The sequence below is a fragment of the Ictalurus punctatus genome, chromosome 9 (assembly GCF_001660625.3).
Source record: "Ictalurus punctatus breed USDA103 chromosome 9, Coco_2.0, whole genome shotgun sequence".
NCBI lineage: Eukaryota > Metazoa > Chordata > Actinopteri > Siluriformes > Ictaluridae > Ictalurus > Ictalurus punctatus.
Genome location: NC_030424.2, coordinates 11,917,784 through 11,943,025, shown reverse-complemented (window position 1 = coordinate 11,943,025; position 25,242 = coordinate 11,917,784). Strand labels below are relative to the sequence as shown.

General features: G+C 37.1%; 1 protein-coding gene across 7 annotated transcripts in view; it reads right to left on the bottom strand.

Moving 5' to 3' along the window:
• The window catches only part of eml1 (EMAP like 1), a 62,724-nt gene that overhangs the window by 27,258 nt on the left and 10,224 nt on the right, over positions 1–25,242 (bottom strand). For 5 of the 7 annotated variants that reach the window (XM_017476495.3, XM_017476496.3, XM_017476497.3 and 2 more), the window contains exons 2-3: positions 5,276–5,458; positions 2,799–2,928 (exon numbers count right to left, since the gene is read on the bottom strand). In XM_017476495.3, the coding sequence (XP_017331984.3) occupies positions 2,799–2,928; positions 5,276–5,458 (313 nt within the window). Of the gene's footprint in view, positions 1–2,798; positions 2,929–5,275; positions 5,459–23,508; positions 24,038–25,242 lie in introns of those variants that run through there. The other 2 variants (XM_017476499.3, XM_017476501.3) reach the window with 1 other exon arrangement.

The window sequence follows — 25,242 nt, the reverse complement described above, 5'->3', positions numbered from 1 at the left end:
ATGCAAATCAATTTATAACATTTTTGACATGCATTTTTCTGGATTTTTTTGTTGTTATTCTGTCTCTCACTGTTCAAATAAATCTACCATTAAAATTATAGAATGATCATTTCTTTGTCAGTGGATAAATGTACAAAATCAGCAGGGGATCAAATACTTTTTTCCCTCACTGTATATATATATATATATATATATATATATATATATATATATATATATATATATATATATATATATATATACACACACACACACACACACACACACACACACACACACACACACATACACACAAACATATTATATATAAATATATGTTAATATGCACATTCATTCATTCATTCTTACACTCAACTTCTCTATTGACCTTGGCCTTTTACACAGTCATACATCTATCCTTAAATTATAATTGAGCTCCAAGCCAGACAACATCTGAAGTGCATATTTATTGTGTGTGTGTGACAGGAAGAAGATGGATCACCTTTACTCATTGTTATTCTTCACAGTTATTCTTTCACACAGAGCATCAGTGTGCACTGAGACTGACATCACCCCAATGGCTGTAGCGGCTGTTACCCTGCTACTCATGAGAAATATCAGGTTTCATCACTGTGGACGTGTGTGTCAGTGAGAGATTATATTATCAGGCTCCTGTGACATGTCGGCATTTCTGATATGGGTACGATGCGTGCAGGAGACGCAGAGATAGACGGTAGTAGGACAATTTTATTGTTTATAGTGACAACTAGTCCCTTGATGATGTGAATGTGAAGAGCACTCAATCTCTGATAACAGGGGTTTTAAAGGGAAATTCCACTGATTTTTCAAAACTTCCACATAATTCGACAATTACACAGAGGGTTTTTACATTAAAATGGTTCTTTCTGGGAAGTTTACCATTTGATTTCTTTGCACTATGTAATATGAGCCAGGTCTATAAGGCAAAGATAACAGTTTTGGTTGTTACCACACTACTGCTAAAGCTAGAGTCTCTTTGGGTAATGAGTGCATAAGGCTCCACTTTAGACTAAATATAAATACAGTACAACATATAAACTGAAAATGAAAGATATTATTACTGCTTCCACTATATGTGTTGACTGGCTCCTGCTATAGACTACTGTAACGCCACAAAAATCTATCAGTGGTTGTACTAGTACTAGCTCGTACAAAAATTTGTTGTAAAACCCTATTAGAAAACTTATCAACACAGAACTTACAGTCTCTAAGGCATTAAACAATGTTTTTAAAACCAGTACATATAACTTTCTATGAAGTTGTTTCTATGTACATACTGTAGGTATATGTCATTCATTCATTCCCTTACAGAACTGTCACATAAACTTCACGTGAAATTTACACGTGTGGCTTCACATTTTATGTTTCACACTTTTTCGTAACGCTTGTGATGTTTTCATGTGAATTTTTCCACACAATTACACATGATGAGATACTTTTTGCATGTTCATTTTTATTCGAAATTGACTTCTTTTTTTTAAGTTTCCTCTTTTTTAAGTGCCGTGCCCAAGTTTACACAGAATGGTGAGAAAAACAAGAAACATTGAGTGAGTGACAGTTCTGTGGGTGGAAACGCCTCGCTCATAACAGTGGTCAGAGGAAAATGGCAAAATTGGTTTGAGCTGCCAAGAAGGATATAGTAGCTCAAAACAATCACTCTTTACAGCCGCAGTGAGCAGAAAAGCATTTCAGTATGCACAAAACATCAAACCTTGAGGTGGATGGATTGCACAGCAGAAGACCACATTGGGTGTCACTCCTGTCAGCCAAGAACAGGAATCTGAGGCTATCGTGGGCACAGACTCACCCAAACTGGACAGTTGGAGATTAAAAAAAAAAATCACCAGGTTATTTTCCAGTCTCCAACTGTCCAGAGTCTGTGCCCATGATAGCCTCAGATTCTTATTCCAGAGATCACACATTTTCTTCATTCTGATGTTTGACGTAAACATCAACTGAAGCTCTTGATGTGTATCTGCATGAATTTTTTTTTTTTTTTTTTTACAGTGCACTGCTGCCACATGATTGGTTAATTAGATAACTGCATGAATGTGCAGGTGTACAGGTGTTCCTAATAAAGTGGACAGTGCAATTATATTTCACACAATGTTACATGGGTTAACTTGATATCATACAGTGTGTTCAGTTTCAGGTAAAATGCACATGTTTACACATGTACACATGTTTTTCAAGTGATTGCATCTTAATCGCATAATCAAATGTAAAAACAGTGCTTTATACTGGTCAGGGTTCTGGTGTATCCATCAACACTGGGCATGAGCTGGCAAAACATCCTACATGGAATGCTGGTCCATTATGTATACATAGGTATATTTAGCAAATATTTGACAAAATCCCCCTGAGAGCAAGCTGGGAGGCACTATTTTTTTTGTTACTGCATTATGTACAATGACATGACAGGTGCTTGAAGAAAGGGTGTAGGGTTGTAGGGATTGAGCAAGTTGGTAAGTTCCTCCCACACTGTTTCTTCTTTTCTTTCCCATTAAAATGTTAACAGCTGTCTGAATACCGAGTCAATCATTTGTTACCTATATTTCCAAGATTGCTGTCCTAACCCAAAGACCTCATTTAGCTAAAAATTGTGTTATAGCTCCTGAAAACCTAAATATTATCTGTGGTGTCCAACCTACTAACATTTTGTTTCCTTGATACATTTTTACTAATTACAGTTTGAGCCATAAGAAAAAGAGAGGTAGCTATTTTATTTTTAAAAATAAAATCTGAAATCCTTCATTCTCGGTCTAAATGAAGTTTCTCACCTTTTGGTCGCTGGTGTGTTGTTGTCCTTCTTGGAACCTGAGGGTGAGAGCAGAGTGGCGATTTTCTTTGGTAGGACATTGCCATTGTGGACTGTGGGCTTCAATGGCAGTGTTGCAATCATTGGCCTGGCTGTGAAACAAAAGGAGGTAAACAATAGGTAAGATGTTAGATTTTCCCACAGCCCACAAAGCAGAGATGAAAAAAGCTGTCCAGTAATCAATATTAAAATGTATAATAAATGAACATATGACCTGCACAGTGTGACACAGTGGCATTACAGCTTAATCTATGCACGTTGAATACAAATGGGACATTAATAAGGGCAACGTATTCTTCAGAACTATGGGTCCGGTTAATTATTACCAGGATTATTTATTTATAATTTATTATAAACCATGCCAAGTGTGCAGTTCAGATGTCCTGGATTGAGTACAGTATACCTTTGTTCCAGTTTAGTTTCATTAGAGTACACCACTACAGTGTAGCTGCTGACAGCAGAGCTCGAGAGAGAGGACTCTTTATTTATATTACCCTATGTACTAGCCCTATTAAAAATTCATCTCTGCAGATTTGCAGAAGCTTTTTCATGTTTCTCGCTTGGCTGCTGGGCGTATAAGCAGCACATTTGGAAGAAACACTACAAAAAGAGATGAAAGAGATACCAAGAGAAAGAGACAGGCAGGAAAATAGAAAGAGAAGAATCAGAAAGGCCTCAGACAAATCTGTCAAACTGAAGGTATGCAGACACGACTGACTTCATGAACACTTCGCACAGGCACAAAGGGACCAGAAGAAATGTAGGTGCTTCAATCAGCAATGACTAAAACAGAAATGTGTCTGTCAGTACATGATGGGGAAGTTGTTTTTGCTCAGACTGAAAGTTGGCAGTGACAGATCTTATAGTATGTCTAGTTAAAAAGTGTCTGACATCAAAAGTGTGCCGGTTTGATTTAGATCACAAGGTACCCCAATTAACTTCTACCCCTCTGCTGTGGAGAAGGCGAGTGGTATTAGTAATACAAGGTCAGCATATCATTAGCAAGCCAAGCTGCTGCATGATGACAAATCGCTTTCTAGATTTTATATCTGGGATCGTACATTATACATGCTCAGGATTATTGCACACAACAAATGATAGAGTGTATCAATAATATTTCTCAAAATTTTTTAAATTACTTTCAGCCACCAAACCTCCATTTTCGGTGGACATGCACACCGCTGTTCTCTGCAGTGTTTAGTTCCAGTGATGTGAAAGCTGTGTGTTCTGTTTAATAAATAACACAACCTGCCTACATGCTTGATTTGGCACCACTGCTCCCTGCAGTTGGAGATTTACTCATCCCTGTTTCATTTCAAAGTGAAAGAGGAGAGTGAAAGCTAAAGGTAACAGTGTCGAAGGGCTTTGGGATACTGTTTAGAAAATTGGATTTTGATTAAAAAAAAAAATTCTTCTGCCATACTGTAGATATCTAAAGTACTGTGCAAAAGTTTTAGCCACCCTATTTTTTACTACAAGCTTTGTTATACATTGTCGAGTCAGTACAAAAGACTTAGATTCATAAACACCAGTTTTCAAGCACAAAATTAAATGTTACAGAAAAATGTAAAGAAAGCAGCATATTACGTAAGAGACCACTTTCTAGACAAAAAAAAACCAAAATGAAGTTTGCTGGGTTTTGCTGCAAAAATAAGAAGTCACCAGAAGAACTGTGGCTGGTTCTGCAAAATGCTCAATAAAACTTACAGATATTTTCCTTATAAATCTGCACACATTGTACAGGAGATGACTATTTTTATTTTAATTTTTTTGTCACACTAAATATTGACTTTGTTTCATTTGCTATTGTTTATTGCTCTTTACAGTATTTTATTATTTTTTTTAATGTAGAAACATTTAATTTCATTATTTTGAAGGCATCTTTGCTCTACAGTATTTCTTTGCATGTGCCTAAATGTCTAGGCTGTCATCCTGCAAAGACTGCATTGGTTAAGGTGCCAGTTTAACATTTGCACAGTAGTAATAGAATTGACTGGATATTAATCAGCTATTGTTACTAATATTACTGTTATTATTATTATTATTATTATTATTATTATTATTATTATTATTATTATTATTATTATTATTTAGCACCAGTGTTAGATTGAGTGAAGAGACGATGATGAGGCTCATGTTAAATGCTGAGAGTAACATTTTTCACTTTTAGGTCCAAAATGCTAGAATGGTACTTGTTCAGGTACTTCAGTTCAGGAAAACTTACTTCGTATCATTGAAAATGTCAAAACTATTACCATGTGGAGGGTTTTCAGAGACCGCCATACATTTATCAAGGAGTATATATATATATATATATATATATATATATATATATATATATATATATAACGAAAATCTGACACACTGCGTGTTTTAAACCTGAAAACATGATACAGTCATGCTTCTGTGTGAGAGTTTATGTAACAGTGTGTGTGTTACCTTTGGTTGGTCCCTTCCTGCTCAGAAAGGCCTGTTGTTCCTCTGAGATGTTGAGTCTCCTCACCACGTCGGCTAGAGCTGATTTAAGCAGCTGAATCTCATCCTCCTGCATCTGAACACGCTGCTCCAAAGATGCAAGTCGGTCCGACACCTCCATGCTGCTTGTCGCTGAGGCACTGTCATCTACAACACACACACATACACACACGCATGCAAATCAACAAATAAAGTAATAAACCATTTATAAGCAAGTAATATGTTGTTTATTAATTAAAGATGTACAATTAATAAATGATCAATTAAAGAAGAATTATTGCATAAAGTAAAAAATATATTTTGATATATTTTTGATATATTTTTATATTTTATATATTTTCATATTGTATTAATATTAATGTATCAGTAATGTAGAAGTTTCCTTATTTAGTTTTATTTTTAATCAATTATTTTGAACTTATTACACCAGCAGACCTCAACACTAGTCCTAGAGCCCAACTGATACCATTACAGTTGATATGATGTCACTGTTTCTAGATGATACAGTTTCTAGCTTTTTCTGTTCCCAACACTTCTCAATATGTAATTATATTAATAATTGAGGACCCCTTTTAAATATTTGCTTTCAAATTTCTTAATGTATGCATTTATTGAGGTGTGTTAATATTTTACAAAGATTTAGAAGAAATCGTTAATTAGCAAACTATGCAGTATTTGCTTCTAAATAGTTTATTACATAAATATATTTCATGTATATGGGAGACATACAAATATCTGGGTGTACAGCTGTACAGCAGACTGGACTGGACATGTAACCCTGAGACAGTCTACTGGAAATGACAGTGCAGACTCTACTTCTTAAGGAAACTCAGGTCTTTTAATGTATGCAACACAATGTTACACATGTTCTATCAGTCAGTTGTGTCCAGCACCATCTTGTATGCAACAGTGCACTGAGGGAGTGGCATTAGTGGAGGAGATGCCAGCAGACTGAACAAACTGATCAGGAAAGCCGGACAGGTCACTGGGACCAACTAGGAGTCCCTGAAATGGATTGTTCTGAATAGGATGCTGGGTAAGTTCCTGCTTGTCCTGGACAATGTTTCTCACCCCCTCCAAGACTATCTATCCAGTCAGCAGAGCACCTTCAGCTCCAGACTAATCAAGCCAAGCTGGAGCAAAGAGCAGTACAAAAGGTCCTTCATACCTGCTGCCATCAGTCTGTAAAACTATTGTCTATGATTGAAGGCACAATCCTCCATACAATTTTTTTTTTAACTCGTTGTCACTTTATTACATGCACAATTTCGTTCATTTGACACTTTATTCCACATGTAAGCACCTAGATAAGTGTGTCTTGTTAGTATTTGGTATCTGTAATGTCTCTAATTGTCTGTGGCAAAGCAATTTCACTCAGGGATCAATAAAGCACTCTATCTATCTATCTATCTATCTATCGATCTATCTATCTATCTATCTGTCTGTCTGTCTGTCTGTCTGTCTATCTGTCTGTCTGTCTATCTATCTGTCTATCTATCTGTCTGTCTATCTGTCAGTCTGTTTGTCCATCTAAAGCCAGATGCACACTGTACGATTTGTAATAGTCCTTTGCGACTGTTGCTTGTCAGACTGTACGAACATAATCCCCGCTTTAAGCCGTGTCACACTGTAGGATCTCAGTTGTCATTAATGTCAGACTATACAACAGTAAAGACGCAAAAAACGAATGCACACATGAAGTCTTGTACGGAGTAGGAGAAGCCACACTACAGAACTATGCCTCATACAGTGCATCCGGAAAGTATTCACAGCGCTTCACTTTTTCCACATTTTTCTATGTTACAGCCTTATTCCAAAATCGATTAAATTCATTATTTTCCTCAAAATTCTACAAACAATACCCCATAATGACAACATGAAATAAGTTTGTTTGAGATCTTTGCAAATTTATTAAAAATATAAAACAAAAAAAGCACATGTACATAAGTATTCACAGCCTTTGCTCAATACTTTGTTGAAGCACCTTTGGCACCAATTACAGCCTCAAGTCTTTTTGAGTATGATGCTACAAGCTTGGCACACCTATTCTTGGGCAGTTTCTCCCATTCTTCTTTGCAGGACCTCTCAAGCTCCATCATGTTGGATGGGGAGCGTCAGTGCACAGCCATTTTCAGATCTCTCCAGAGATGTTCAATCGGGTTCAAGTCTGGCTCTGGCTGGGCCTCTCAAGGACATTCACAGAGTTCCTGTAGCCACTCCTTTGTTATCTTGGCTGTGTGCTTAGGGTCATTGTCTTGTTGGAAGATGAACCTTCACCCTAGTCTGAGGCCCAGAGCTCTCTGGAGTAGGTTTTCATCAAGGATGTCTCTGTACATTGCTGCATTCATCTTTCCCTCGATCCTGACTAGTCTCCCAGTTCCTGCTGCTGAAAAACATCCCCACAACATGATACTGCCACCACCATGCTTCACTGTAGGGATGGTATTGGCCAGGTGATGAGTGGTGCATGGTTTCCTCCAGACATGACGCTTGCCATTCAGGCCAAAGAGTTCAATCTTGGTTCAAACTTTGGTCTGAGAGTCCTTCAGGTGCCTTTTGGCAAACTCCAGACGGGCTGTCATGTGCCTTTAACTGAGAAGTGGCTTCGGTCTGCCCAATCTACCATACAGGCCTGATTGGTGGAGTGCTGCAGAGATGGTTGTTCTTCTGGAAGGTTCTTCTCTCTCCACAGAGATATGCTGGAGCTCTGTCAGAGTGACCATCGGGTTTTTGGTCACCTCCCTGACTAAGGAGCTTCTCCCCGATCGGTCAGTTTGGCCAGGCGGCCAGCTCTAGGAAGAGTCCTGCTGGTTCCAAACTTCTTCCATTTAAGGATGATGGAGGCCACTGTGCTCATTGGGACCTTCAATGCTGCAGAAATATTTCTGTACCCTTCCCCAGATCTGTGCCTCGATTCAATCCTGTCTCGGAGGTCTACAGACAATTCCTTGGACTTCATGGCTTGGTTTGTTCTCTGAAATGCATTGTTAACTGTGGGACCTTATATAGACAGGTGTGTGCCTTTCCAAATCATGTCCAATCAACTGAATTTACCACAGATGGACTCCAGTCAAGTTGTAGAAACATCTCAAGGATGATCAGTAGAAACAGGATGCACCTGAGCTCAATTTTGAGTGTCATGGCAAAGGCTGTGAATACATATGTACATGTACTTTTTTTGTTTTTTATTTTAAATAAATTTGCAAAGATCTCAAGCAAACTTCTTTCATATTGTCATTATGGGGTATGGTTTGTAGAATTTTGAGGAAAATAATAATTAATTTAATCCATTTTGTAATAAGGCTGTGACATCACAAAATGTGGAAAAAGTGAAGTGCTGTGAAAACTTTCCGGATGCACTGTAAATGTGAAAAAAGGCCTGCATGTGAATGTTATCTGTTTTGAACATTTTTTGTATACAGTTGAGGTCACAAGTTTATCCCTTGCAGAATCGGCAAAATGATAATAAGTTAATCAATTAATTAAATAAATAAAATAAGCGGGATCATAAAAATTGCATTTTGTTTTTTATTAAGTTCTGCGCTGAATCAGCTGTTGTTTCACATAACAGATGTTTACATATAGTCCACAAGACTCAATAATAATAACTTAATTTACACAAATGAAACAGATCAAAAGTTTACATACACTCCATTCTTAATACTGTGTGTCGTTATTTTCTGACACTGCCAGAATTTCATCTGAGGAAAAATTTGTCGGGGAACGCGTCAAACTAGCGATCAAAGACTACAGATTTTGGCCTAGGATTATAGGAATCTTTTAGGATTCTCAAAATTTGTCTAAGACGACCAAACCGTGGCCAAAACCATACGGTGCGAACCTGGCTTAACACTATCTGCAACAAATGTTACATGAACTTGACCCCTTTGACATTTAGGCCTTTAGGTTTTACACATTTTTCAGGACATCACATTAATGCATATGTTTTCATTTCCGCATGTCATTTTTTCAGATGATTCATTTAGTTTTACATTCCTTTTTCACATATGAGGCATATGATTGTATTTTTTCCACACATGATATCTCATGTGATCTATTTTTATGTTAATTTTTCCACATGTGAATTTCTCACATAAGTAATCCTTTTTTTCAGGTGTGATCACATACTGTTCACATGATGTCACATATTTACTTGAATTGAGTTTACTACATGTTAATTTTCAGGGCATGATGCTAAAATGTACCTTCTCATGGTTTTACATGTGATCACATATTACTCACATCATCATATATTATAACTTATAATCCCATGTGCAATATATGTGATTTTCCATAAGATAAATGGCCATGAGAGAAATATTTTCTTTGTTTAGTAGATCATTGTGATGAAAACCTTGTGCAGACCAGCAAACAGCAAAGAGACCCAGCTGGAGATGTTTTGAGATACCTCCCCCTCAAGCCACACAAATCTTTGATTGTCATATTACTGTATACTCTCTGTATCTGTATCTCTCTCTCTCTCTCTCTCTCTCTCTCTCTCTCTCTCTCTCTCTCTCTCTCTCTCTCTCTCTCTCTCTCTCTCTCTCTGTCACACACACACACACACACACACACACACACACACACACACAAGCAAATAAAAATCATGAAACATTGATAAACACCACCTCTCTTTGAGACAATAATGTCTTCATAAATTATGCAAAAGGAGGAAGCAGCTGCTGAGGTAATAAGGTAGTACAAATAATAGTTTTGAACAATGGCATGTTATAAAGGTTGATTAATGATGATGGTGCAAGGACTGAGTTTATAAAACTATATGAAGATAAATTTATGGTTGTCCTAATGAAGAAAAAATATTTAATAAATATTTTGCACAGTTAATTATATGTACAGTATTTGTTTAATGTGGGTTCAGCTGTAGAAACCCCTGCATGGATCTATACACATGCACTATAAGCATCTGTTTTTAAAAAATGTAACATAGAAAATATTTCTAAAGGTTTGAAAGAAAATATACCTGATTGTCAGACTGTGTATGGCAAAATCTAAAAATATCAACTGAAAACTGATTAATGTATCATAATACCAGTATAATACCAGAAGTAAAATAATTTTGCTCTACATCTTAATAATATGTACACATATGTACCATTTATAAAAGTTATTTTAAAAGAAGACATTAATTAATATCCTGTCATCTAATAATACATTAACAACAACAATAATAATAATAATAATAATAATAGTAATAATAATAATAATAGATTAAAAATGTATAATGTATGATAAATTTGATCATAAATCATAAAATCAGTACATATATGGTTTAAAAAAAACACTGCTAGCAAAATCCCATTTCATTAACTAAATTAAATATATTTCACAAATAAAAACAGTGGATAGTGATTAAGTTTCCTATCCCAATTCATCTGCATATTTATAAGCCTGCCTCACACACACACACACACACACACACACACACACACACACACACACACACACACACACACACACACACACACAAATCCCATTTAATGGCCTCCAGCCACTTCACTTAAAAATTCAGCTGCCGTCGCTACATTAACAATTACAGTGATTGCTGTGCACTAACGAATAATGATTAATTCCATACAAGCGACGTACTTCACCCGGTTAGATATGGAAACACAACATTTTCTACAAAAGTGTCTATAATATTAAGTCAAAACATCTACTATACATTGTTTTGTATATTGGCCACATTATCTTGATAAAAGACAGAAAACTGACCATCTTTATGGTTCACTTGTGGTGATGAACAATTTGCCTTCATGCCTTTATTAAAATGCCCCATTATCATGATTGAAGAGAATGTGCAGGCTGTTCTCAGAAGGATAACATAGAGTGATATTATAATGATATGATAAAAGTGAAGCTGTCAGTGGAACTGCCTGTCCAGAACAGTTTTGTTTTTGATTTTTTTGCACAATGGTATTTAGTTAATTTTTTAATTCAGTGGATTTCTAATTAAGCTAAAAGAAAAGTAGGGAATATCTATAAAAGAAAAGAAAAACAACAACAGATATTAGTAATGATGTTTCATAAAAATATTGTGATGGGTATGTGAACATCCAGCACTACGACACTGTGCATCGAACCTTAACCTAAACAATTGTTATGTTGTGTACAAGACAAATATTCATGAAAGATAGGGACATTGCTACAGTGTTCAGTTATGTTTTTAATGATTTCATTCTAAGACAAGGAGCCCAGGTATGCTTTGAATGCTAATGCATGTCACTGTGAGTAACGGCAAACAAAGTGATGAATTACATACAATTTTCTAAACAGAAAAGATTAAATGCAATATAAAATGGCTCCAGTTTTCTCTGCACCCTTATTCCAGAGTATGTGTTTGATGATGTGTTTTTGTTTAACTTCGGTTTCCATGGAAAAGGCTGAATATATCTGCTTTAACTAGTCACTGCTCCACTCTGCTTTCTCTGAAAGCACTCCACAATTGCACTTCAATTTTATGCTAAAAGAAAAGGGATGCACAATTAAACACACATTTAATGATATCCTTCATAAAACACAAATGCCTTCCATAAAATGATCTCAACCATTAATGATAGCCAGAATTAATTAGGAAACCTATTTGACCACATTAAAAAAGCATTTAGGGGTAAAATAAGGAGAAATCCAGCATGATTGCTTGCTTTAATAATAATTTTTTTAAAGGGGTGTTGGGGGGTTGGGGCAATTTTACAGAACAGATTGGCAAACATCTATATCCTGTGGAAACACACCACATTTGCTCTGTTTCTCTTTGTATCACTTTCATTGCCTCTTGATTTATATTAAGATACATACACTGCAGAACAGCTGATGTTTTTCAGTTTCAGTTCAGACAATTCAGGGTACGAACTGAAACTGATCCACAGTGTACGAATATTTTGCATTCATTTTAAACCAGCCAAGGAAATTAGTTCACTGAATGCACAGACTCACTGCTCTTCATCTCTGTCTTGACTTTATAACATGCACTGTGCATGTGATTACCACTGATTGCTATTATATCCAGTGTCTTTGTGCAGACAGTTGAAAGAAAGGGGTGCACAAACATGTTGGTGGATTATCAAAGCAAAATGTATCGCTTTAAAGTCTCCCTCATAGTGCTCTGAACTCATTAATAATACATCTTTAGTCTCTGTTCGCAGAAACCGGCTGTCCTCCCTGAATCAATCCCGACACTCTGAGCTCCCGATGCAAAATCACACAACAGCAGCCTGATGAGGAGATTTGAAAGGATTAGAACAGCAAGTGTCTTGATAATTCTAGGCCTTAAAGCTTTTTCTGCTCTTATGAGGTAAAATCCAGACGTTACTGGACCAAAAGGATTTTAGATGTGTGGTTCGATCCTGTCCTTGCTTGGCAACCAATTAGACAGACAAACAGACAGAAACTAGAGGTGTAACAATAAACAAAGTTCTAAACTGATATGATACAGTAGTGTCCCAATACACTACATTTTTGTTACAGCAAAAATAAACATTGTTTGAATATGTCCCTTGGGTTTAAATTTTCAATTGGTTAAAATGTTCAACATTATAAAAGTACAATGACTGAAACTTAATAATGACTGTTCACATGATCCCTTCAAACTCTTGGCAGTATATAATGAATAATAAATCTGTGCATTACTATAGCATGTAACAAAAGGAAACATGGCTTAGCCTTCACTAGTGTGACTCACAAGGCGTCTAAAGCGTGGAGCTTTACTAAATTCAGATGTTAGTCAGTTGTGCTGTCAGAGTCATCCAACTCTCTGTAGCCCTAGATGTGTGTTTGTGTCGGTGTGGGTGTCTGTGTGGGTGTGGGTGTTTCTCCATGTTTTCATTTAGTTTTAAAGACAGACACAGAAGGGTGATATCAGACATGTTTGTGGAATTAACACCAGTGTACTGTACTCATATTTGGCAGATTCAGCACTCTGTAGTGTTTCGGTCCACAACTCACTGACTGCCAGCATCGTAAATTTAACAGAACCCTGTAGTGTTCCCATATACCAGACCTTACAGATTTGGGTTAATCTTTCAGTTCCTGCTTGCTGCTAACCATTGCCATTGTTGTTTTTCTTGTACTAATACACTACAGGATGTCCAAAAAGTCTCCAAACGTATGGGGAATTAACACATTTTAGCAAACTGTCTTTCACAAATGTTCATACACACACGACACAGCTGCCAAACTTATTAAGCAATGCGAAAACCCTGATAGTGTTGCAGACTAATCAAGAAGTGGACGAACATCTGATAAAGGCACAGTAAACGTGGTGCTGCCATACACAGGGGACTATGTATGGAGACTTTTGTGACACCCTGTATTATGCTAGCATTTTGGCTAACAAAAAAAACAAAAAAATCCCTGTAGCCTTTATTGGTTCAAAATTAAGTGGACACTAGGAGGTAGTATGAGCTTGGTTCCATTTAAATATTTATCATGCAATATTATGACAAATAGCCTGCTATATTATTCAGTCTGTTGAATGTATTATTTGATATGCAGATGTATTGAATTGAGAGCCTCCTATTAAAAAATATGGTACCATATGCCGTATAATTGCACCCATAGGGATAGAGCAGATATATAGTAATGAAATTGTGAAGTAGAATAAACTATGAATAAATCACTTGAAGATAAATTAGTATACAATATAATATACGATTCTATATAAACGCTATAAATAATAAATAATATGCACACTAAGGCAAATCCGTTGTTTAAAGCATTGAGAGTATTTATACAATCCTATTTTCATTCAACAGAAATAAAAACGCACGTTATATTTTTTTTTTTGGAATTTAACATGCATGAATCAGTGCTTTCTTCAATCAATAAGCTGCCATTTACACATGAAACCTCCATGCAGAGAAAGGGAGTGGAAGGGTGGGCAGAGGTCTATGTTCTATAAATGGATTACAACAGCTTGTTTTCCCCCACACCTTGCTGTTTTCACAACCCAGGGTCACAGAAACAAGGTCAGTGCTTGTCTTGAAGCTGTGCCATCAGACGGAAATGAACCTGCTTGTCTTGAGGTGTCAATTATTCATGTGTAATTACTTCACTTATGTGATGGAGCACATTATAAAAACCAATCAACTAATCTAATCTAAACTCTACAAAAAAGAAGAGCAAGCAAATCACTGGATCTGATCAAACATAGCGCACACAGGAAACTAGCCCGGCTTTTGTTTAGGAGCCAAAAGCAGCTGAGGAATCATTAGAGAGGCTTCACATGTGACCCCTCAGGAAGAAGAGGAGGAAGGGAGGAGGATGGGTGAAGAAAGAAAAAAGTTGATGAGGGACAAACGGCTCCCAAGGGACAGGAACGTGTCCTCAAACAACCTGAGATCAGCAACGGGTCTCAACAGTCAGCTTATTAAGGTGGCGCACCATTCTTTGCCTGCTTGATCCTACAGTATGTTAGGATTGAATAGTTTTTAGTGCTAATCACGAAGAATGGTTTAGGTGCTAAAATGTGGTACCAGCTCATCGCCATGCCCTGCTGCTGCTCATAGATTAATGGTACAACTGTGGTGTGAAGCTTCTTTGTCCCCATACAGGAGATGGAGGAGATTAGAGAGATACTGAGTCTCACTGGTTATCCTTAAGCTCAAAGTGTTGCTTTTGCTCGCTCTGATGTGTGGCCATGTAAGGGCTGTTGTCAGGGGCTGAGTGGGTTGTTTAGCATCTACACAGCATGATGTTTACAGAGGCTATGAAGCAATTCACTGATGAATTCACTGGAGTAGCTGTTAAAAAAAAAGAACTTGAGGAAAATGGCTATAGGCATGCATGACATACACCTTATTTGTGGGAAAGGAGTTAAAATTCTGCAAATTCTTGCTATATTTTACTGCTTCGAAGCTATGAGATAGTACCGCTTTTGTCAGTTTATGAAGAAGCAGAAAACCCAAAGCTCATACCCATAGGTGTGCATGAAGTAATGAATAAAACACAAAGGGGTGTGCTGTTATAGGAAAATAATCAACAATGGGGTGGTGTGATGTAACCCATTATTACACTGAAGTTGACAGCATCCTATAATAGCAGTTCTGAAAGTATTTTATTAATCTTAAACCATAACAAATTGCCAATTATAATATGAAATATATATATATATATATATATATATATATATATATATATATATATATATATATATATATATATTTTTTTTTTTTTTTTTTTTTTTTTTTTTTTTTTTACTGAGGAACATCCATGAAACAAGTTAGTTCCTGTTACAACTTAATTTATAGCAGCTGTAAACAGTTATTCCCTCAGCAACCGCTCTTTTTCTCTCCCTCTTTAACCCTACTATTATGTTATGGGTCCACATTTGAGATGTCTGAAATACTGGTTCATCTCTCTTTTTCTCTTTGAAATGTTTTGACTTTCCTCATTTAGGGTCATGAACTTATATGCAAATATTTCTTCTTACAGCTTGTCTCGGACAAGCCATAATAAATGTTTATTGTTTTAAGCTATTCTTTGTTGTTTGTGTGTGTGTTTAGGAGGGATAAATTAGACAGGAGGAAAAACAAAGCTTGTCGTGTTAACGAAGTCCTCTGTCCTCATGATTCTCTTGTAGTGTAAAATTTACTGACTATTACAAAGTGATGCGATCTGAGATTCCTTCCATGTATGTTCTCCTTACAGAAAGCTTTACTATATCAACAACTGTTTTTAATCCTAATAGAAACTTTTTTTTTTAAATCATTTCAAGACTGAATTGTGCAAATTATAATTATAGTTAATTGGTGCTTGTAATATCACAGCAGTTTATTTAAAGCCTTGTTTGTGCACTGCGGTTGGAAGTCTAGTATTTATAATGTTGAATGGACAAATATGTAGATATTGGCAATATCTTGTAATAAGAGTCTCATATGAAATCATTTATACACCTAAAACTTACACAGATTTGCACTTTTGACAGCAAAGAGATGTATATTTAGAAATTTCATACCAACAAGCGTCATGGGTCAAATGTCAAATGGAACAAACGTCTTGCTTCCATCATTATACTCAAAAACAGCTAGAAAAATCCTATTTACTCTACCTACCACTACTGACCACCACAGTGTAACAGTCACAGCACTTTTCCAAAACAAGCCTCTTACATATCTGTCAACATTTCTCTTAAAAGTTCACACTCAACAGTCTGACCTAACCCGTGCCCATAGAAGAATGCAGAGAGAGAAACAGACCTGGCAGTGACACGCTGAGGAAGAGGAACAAGGCTAGCTCACACTCTCCTGGAGAGCGACAGTAACGGACGAGATGCCAAACACATGAGGTGAGGAAATGAGGTCAGTTTGCTGGAGAAAGATGCAGCGCACTCGGAAAAGGAAACATGGATCATAGCATTAACTAATGGCTTGTTCTGCTTTCTTGCCTCAGACACAAAGCTCTTTTCAGCTTCTGCATAAGGGTGAGTCTAGATTCACTTACACACACACACACACACACACACACACACACACACACACACACACACACACACAAAAGGTCACTCAGTACAAACAACTGGCCACACTGCACTTTACAATGGGTGGGTGCATAGTATATAACAAATAATCACATTGTTCTAAGAGTGACATAAAGGAGGTTAAAGAAAGTGCAAAGATAAAGAAGTGTTAGTATGCTGGATGTTACAAAGGGCTTGCAATATGTCACAATTCACTGTGAACTGCTGTGAACACCTCAGTCGCCTAATGGTACATTATAACATATTCTACCAACGGGTTATACCATAGCGCTGCTGAAGTCTCCATTCTGATTGTTTAGATTGTGCTGATTAGTTTTTTATTACAGCACAGCACTGACAAAAGGTCCAGCTACTGTAAAGCAAGTATAGCAAATATGTTTATATTGATGCTCTAGTTCCAATACATAATTGCTTATGTAGTAACAGCTAATTCACAGGACTTTCTGTGGTGGACACTCCACATAATCTAAGACTAATAATAAACGGCTAACAAATTGTGGTGTTATTTAACAAAGAAAAATGTATCACTGATATGGTGGAGTTTTCTTTTAGGAGACATTTTTTTCATATTTATGGAAGGAGTCTTCAGTATCAGCATTTTGTAACGATGTCTGTCGAGCTGTGGTTTTTGTCATTATTTTCAAGAGAAAGGAAATGATAGAGGAGGGTGGGACATGGTGGGTGCCTCACGCCTCCTGGGTTTGCGGTTCAATTTCTGCCCTGCCCCTGCCCTGCGTGTGCAGAGATTACATGTTCTCCTCGTGCTGCTTTGGGGATTTCCTCTGGGTACTCCGGTTTCCTCCCCCAGTCATGCGTTGTACATTGATTGGCATCTCTAAATTGTCTGTAGTGTGTGAATGTGTGTGAGTGTGCCCTGCGATGGGTTGACACCCAATGCAGGTTGTCCCCCGCCTTGTGCCCTGAGGCCCCTGGGATAGGCTCCAGGCTCCCCACAACTGTGTGTAGGATAAGTGGTACACAAAATGGATGGATGGATGAAAAATTGGAGAGATTGGTGAGGGAACGACTGTTTACCGCTGCTATAATGTAACGATAACCTGATTAAAGTGTGATGCATTCTTTAATGAATTATAAATGAATTCAAAATGGTCACAGCACTGTTGTTGAGTATTTTACATATAACAGCACGTCCTGTCATGTTTATGGTAATAGTAACTATGGCCAAATATACAGAAAGCCAGATTCTACTCCATTGTATTGTATATCAGAGCCTCACAAATCTAACACCACCCGTGTTTTAAAACTGGTCATGGGAAGGTTTAATTGAATTCCAAAGCTTTATAATATGTGTCCACATACTCAACCAAGCCAAGCTGACTCTGCATCATTTGAAACAATTTAAGCTCAGACAAGCAGATCTTTTCTTTACTCTCCTGAAACACTAAAGCAAACAATGACACAGGGGGGGGAAACAATCAAATAGTTACAATCTAATCTGTATGACAGGAGACCTTTGTTGAAAGTCATGGTCAAAATGCAGTCGAAACAATTTGGATTATCCTGTCTGCCTGACAGTCTCAAAAAATAATCCTTTGTTCAGGCCAAGTTTATAGTGGAATGAGGGAGTGGAATATCCCTTAACAGCCTGGAGAACCAAAACACAACCAAAACAAGAAAATGAAAACATAGCCCTTTGTCTATAGCTTGTGCTTAGACCCTGCAGTTAGATAGGTAGGTAGATAGATAGATAGATAGATAGATAGATAGATAGATAGATGTGTGTGTGTGTGTGTGTGTGTGTGTGTGTGTGTGTGTGTGTGTGTGTGTGTGTGTGTGTGTGTGTGTGTGTGTGCATGTGTGTGTGATTTTTAAAGTAGGTCATCTTGTATATCTTCATAAACGTCAGAAAATTTAATCAACTATCAGTAATGTACAGCAATAGCAAGTGGACAATGCAGCCTTGACAAAAGAGAGAGAGAGCGAGGGGGGGGGGATCGCTTGGCGGAGAAAGACATTTGTGTGGTGTTCTCAAATAAAAGATTTGTTCAACACTGTTATCAGTAGAGTACACAGCAAGAACAGCTCAAGAGTAAAATGTAACATTTTATCTTTACTGGTGCACAGAACTATAAATGACAGCGCAGGAGGAACGAGTAAATCAAAGTGCGCCTTGAAATTAATCATCAGCATGTGATTTATTATTTTCTTAATAGCAATGTTTTATGGAAATCCTCTGACAACCAGGTCCTGCTATGAATAATGAGAAATTATGTGTGCTGTAAGTGTGTTTGCTTGCTTGTAGTGAGTCTGAGAAGAAAAACTTAGCCCACAGCTTTCAGAAATCATGGTCTGTGATTAAACAGAGCACATTTTAGTAATCTTTAGTGCCTCCTCCAGCTCATGTTGGTCTGTTTAGCTCAGTGATTTGAGCAGGACTTTAATCCTACTCTTGCTGAATGTGTGGTTATTAATGAATTTAGGGGCAGCTGATAGTGAGACTTTGGCTCCAGAGCCAAGAACATTGGTCTAGTAGCACTGGTCAGAGGACAACAAAAATTTAAAAGAAAATAAACAATCATGGCAGATTTTTAGATAGCAGATTGTTAATGTATTTTTATTACAATTTGTATTTTTAGAGAAATATTAAGCTGCAGTCTAAAAGAGAGCTTTCTGTAAGGCCTTGGATGCCATAAAATCTTAAATGTTTTCACATGGAAATTCACCATCTTGGGGAAACTTGGCAGACAGGAAGACAGTTACATTAGACAGATTAACATCGAAGTTATGGTCCAAGGTGTAGGATAATAGTTGATTGGGTGGCTACTTTTAAGATAGAAATTTTAAGCCATAAGGAGCAACTACATTTGTCTGATAGACACCACAGACCTATTTTTTGTTTGTTTTTCATTCTTCATACAATTTGCAAGGACTGTTGAGTTCTTTTTGTCATTTGTCTGTTTAAGATGACAATGAATTTCATTTCACTTGGGCCTGATTGTTCATTTTTATGACCTATTTTTCATCTATTAGTACTTGTCATACCAGTTCCTCAAATAAGCTCTGGAATAAAATAAGGACCATTTTGGACTTGTTTGGATTCAGTTTTGTTTGGAATTCTTTGGACGTATATTATGTCTTCTTCCATAAAAAATACAATGTTAGCTAACACTGTATCCATAAATATTAGGAAATTTCTGAAAGTCTTCAGTAAAAGTCTTCAGGGAAACTGGCTTAAAAAGAGGAATATTCTGTAAGTGTAACACAAAGGGTATTCATGTTTGCTTGCCCACTTATTTCTACTTTATTTCATTTATATGCATGTTCTAAGGAGCCCTCCCAGTAAATGTTCCACCATTTCTGTTTTGAGTTAAGAAGGAGTGTTTTTGGTTAATACGTGATGTGTGGCCCAGGCACAAAACATCCAGTGGTTCTGCTTAAATTTGACAGACACACAAGTTTTGATTGCAGCATCTTGGAAGGATATGAAATGCTTGGATCCAAAAGAGTAATAATAGGTCATAAAACCTACACTTACTGATGAGAGACCATCTTCAAACAAGCTAGCTAGCAAGACTACCTGTGTTTCCATGTCACTACATCCAGTTTAAAGAAATCTCAAAGCAACACAGCTAATAGAATGAAAAGAATAAAGTGTGTAGGAAACCCACGTGGACATGGGGAGAACATACGAAACTCCTGACAGACAGTTTCCCGAGCTCAGGATCCATCTAAGGATTCTGGAGCTGTGAGGTAGCAATTTTGCTTCCAATTTATTAATTCCTTGTAATTAGTTCCTAGCTAATATTGCTTCCTTGTCCTCAGTGTCTGATTTATACCAACTGTAGTATATGCAACATATCCAGTATTGGCCCCGGGTAGCTCGATTGGAAATGGATATGAATAGCCAATTCAGATAAGCTTATACTATCCATTTTGATGCAGAATGCAATTAAATATCAAACACACTGGACATTATCATTTATGTAATTTCATGTTTTAATGATGTTGCACTCATCCGCACCTGATGAAACTGCTCTGCATTTTTTTTTCAGCTTGCTAGTGATTCATTGCATAGTGACCACACGGTGGCCCATCCCAGCACATACAAGCATTTAGCCACAATACTGCAAAGATAGGGCATTTCTCTCTCCTCTGTCCAAGCAACTGTTAACTCTACTGGAAAATCGCCTATAAAGAAAGATCATATAGTCTCATTTCATCTTCCAGCCCCTAAAACATGACAGTCTGGAAATTTCTAATGAAATGTGGTCAGAGTAAATTAATGGGTCCTTATGACTCACAGGCAGCTTCCACCAAATCCTTTTGAGCTCAGGGACATTGTGGATATCATGATAGAGACTGTACTATATGTTAATATGGGCATTCTACGAGATATGTCACTTTTTTGCAAGTCCTTGTCAAGTCTCAAGTCTTTAGTCATGTACTGTAGTTAACACTTAAATCCTTAGTCTAGTCATTTTATTGCACTGTTGTATTTATTACTAGAGTTGCTCATACACCACACATAGTGTATAGAAACTATATACACAAAATAACACAAAGCATATGTACAGAACGCATACAAATAACTGTATAATAAATTATTTATGATAGGCATTGGACTAGAGATCCTTGGACTAGGTATCTCAGTATCCAAATATACAAACGTTTCAGGGTGTTTTAATGTGCCTTATAAAAACGTCTTGTATTTTGATGAATTGCAAACAGCACTTCAGTTATATCTATCACATTGTTGTTACCAAATCTTATATTAATGTTATATATAAAGCAGTGCATTTTTTACATTAAAAAAGCATAAAACATATAGAACTGGTTGGGAACCTATCTGCATTTTAACATTTACTATCACCATTGTACAGCATTTGGAGTCACTATTCAGACTATAGATGAATCCATACAGTGTGGTCTTTATCAAATAATTTGCTTGGAACAAACCAACCAACACATTTTTATCACACAGGCCTATTTGACATACCAGTGTACCTCCTGTGCTGTCCCCCCAATCCAGGCCCAAGACAACTACCCCTGTGACAGCAAGGTTGAATGTAACTATCAAACCAATATACTATGTCTAATGAACAATTAAATATATTGTTCTTCATTAGACTCTTAAACTATAATACAATTATGTTTACTGTTGATGTCAAAAAATTCTTATTGCACTAGGCCTACTAAACAATAGCTGAAACAAAAAGTGAAAGAAACCCCACAGCATACAAATGTAGTATGTTCTTCTATTGGTCACACTGTTTTTGTTATACTTCTCACAAAAATTTGTCCTTCTCTGGAAGTGCATGAGTGACAAAAACACTTCAGTAGCTATATTAACAAAAGGTTCCTAGTACTGCATTCACCCTATCTATTGTATGAGAATAAACAGAATTATATATATATATATATATATATATATATATATATATATATATATATATATGACCAGCCAAATGTCCCCACAAAGTCAAAACTGTCAAATATCCCTATCCTTATAACCTTTAGCTATAAAAACAACCCCCCCCCCCCCCCCCCCCCCACACACACACACACACACACACACACACACACTATCTAAAATATGGATTGATTCTTAACCCTCCATGACTATACATAAACAAGTAATCTCAATCTGAGAGATAAACCTTATGAGTATCTGGATGTAAAATTGGATGGGAGGTATATAGGTCAACCTATATTCCTGAAGGAAAATGCATTCTTGATAAGTTACGGCAACTCACATTTAAGCAATAGCACCAGTTTAACAGGTAATACAAGTTTATACGTAAGGTGTCCTTCACAGCACTTGACACAAATGACTCATTAAGACCTCTAAACTGAAAAAAATGTCAAAACAACCATGTAAATACAGGCCAATAAAACTAGAGGTTCATTTTAGCAATATTCTACCAGGGAAGAAGGAAACATAAAGAGTGTTATCTTTGAACCTAAGAGGTCACATAAGGTCCCTTGATACGAAAGATTAATTATGAGGAATTGACCAGGGCAACATGCACCTTTACTCATTGGGTAATGAGGAAAACCCTTATTCGTCATCTCCTCATTGCTTTCCTATAATCTTCTCCCTTCCCCCAAGCCACTGACAGCCACTACAAGCACCATCACATACAAGCACGGATTGCAACTGACAGCACAGTCTCCTGTAACAAAAGTGGAAGGACATAGTCCTAAACAAAATAGAGCAAGACAGTAATCTAATCCTCAATAAAAAATGTTTTATGAATTATGTTTCAGTCATTCTTTTGGTTAATAATTTATAGATGTGATACCTTCAAAACTATCATATTTGGTTCAGGAGCTATGTATGAGTTGTTTAAACATCTCTTTCTGTTCGAGAAGTCATCTGTGTCAGCCTGTTGTCCTGACAAATAATTACATACCTCAATCATACTTTATATTTCACAAGGTTCTTATTCTTAACTGACACATCTACATTGAAACATTTCTCCTCTGAGACAGAAACACAAGCTGAACCAGTTCTTGAATCAAAGTCGATCATGATCTAGTAATGCTCCCTTTTAACTCATCTACAGTATTCCACTGCTTACTAGACAAGAGAAACTTCCTCTGTGTCCACTATATGGGATTTGTAAACCCTCCTATAGTTCAGAGCTTAGCTGAAACTCCTTTAGCAATTTAAATAGTTTAAAGGGAGAGGCACAAGGCAGGATGCCAAGCTATGAGAGTGAGTGTGCAGGATCAAGTTTACCATTACAAAACTGCAGCAGTGAGGAGGTGTCATAGAGAGAGCTGTAGCTGGAAAAGCTGTCCTCCATCCTCTCCCTGCGCTCTCTTGCCTCCTTCTTCACCGTCACTTTCACTGGCTTGATACGGTGACTCTATCTCCATTCACCAACCAGCATGCTAGGGTCAGCCCGCCGTTATCAGTTACCATGACAACATGTCCCCTCTAGGGTGGCTGTCAAGCCAACTCGGTCCCAATCTCACTTACTCTCCAAAATTGGCTGGCAAATCCCCCCCTCAAAAAATCCCCCCAAAAAAACCAGGAGAATAATTTTTTTAACAATGTCCTGTTCTTCTTTTTTCTCTGCTTTTTCCTTCTCTTTTCCCTGCTAGGTCCCTTATGACCTTCTCCAGAGCAGCTGTGGGCTGTGTAAACATCCACAAGAGAAACAGTTTTAGACAGCTTGAGCTCTAAGAGGAAGAGCTGCTGTGTGTGTGTGTGTTTGTGTGTGTGTGTGTGTGTGTGTGTGTGCAGTATGAGTGTTTGTGTAATGTCGTGGACACACTACTGAGCTGCCTGGAATTTCTCCCTCAGCCTGGTTTGGAATGTCCAATCAGAGCTCAGCTGGGTGGGGTTTCTCTCGCGTTACCCCACCCTATGTCTGAGAGAGAGAGAGAGAGAGAGAGAGAGAGAGAGAGAGAGATATGAAACAGCAAAAGGAACTAAGGGGAATGACTTAACCATGACTTAGCTGCTTTGGCAAGGCTGAATAAAACTTTCCCTTAAGTGAAACAATATGCGTACACCAGTCTTAAGCACACTGTATTTATGAAGACAAAATGAGTGTCCACACCTAACACCAACCAATATAGAAATCATGTTCTACTTAAATTACACAACACACTAAAGAGTATTATAATGTCAAAGAATGTAAATTCCTAGGTATAAAGAAAAGACGGACAGAGGACAGAGGAAGGGAACTGAACAGAAAGGGAAAAAAATATGCTTTTGTATTTTTATGCCATAAAAACAAGCTCCAACAACCAGTCCTGAAGCTAAGTATTTACATTTCCAGCCTTATCATATTCTAAACCAATTATGACTTGGACTGAGAAGCATCAGAGAGAAGCATAAAGGAAGTGGGCTTTTGGCAGTGTCCTACAGCAGATATGATGCCAAAAAAAAAATTAAGCCATTCAATGAGCCAAGCACAGATGCATAAGCAGTAAGAGATGACTGCATGGCCTCATTTTTTCAACTCTTTAAACAAAACCCACATGCACTGAAAAAAAGAAAAGGCTGCAATGAGAAGTCCTTTTGAAGCTTATCGCATGTCTCACAGGAGCAATGGAAAGCATTTTGAAGTGAAGATGTGAAGTGAAGAATGTCTGCGTGCTCATGATTTGGCCTTGGCTGTCACCTCAAAACCTAAAGGATTAATCCCTTTGGAAAGCTGTCTCTTTTTCTGTGTCTATATCTCTCTCACTCACCTCCTGCACTGTTGTGTTCTTCCGTCATTACACAATAGATTCTCTTGACCTGTACGAGAATCAAGTTCTGTTTATGGCATATAATCTTAGCCCGGATTAGGGCCTTGACACAGACCCTACTGTCTGTTCCACTCAAGACCAAATGCTTATGAATTCCCAAAAGCCAAGAGAAACATTACTTATTCATTAGTCTTTATAAATTATTGAGACTTGCTGTGGTAACACTTTAAAGTCCACAAATAAGCAATATACTAATACTTAACAAATG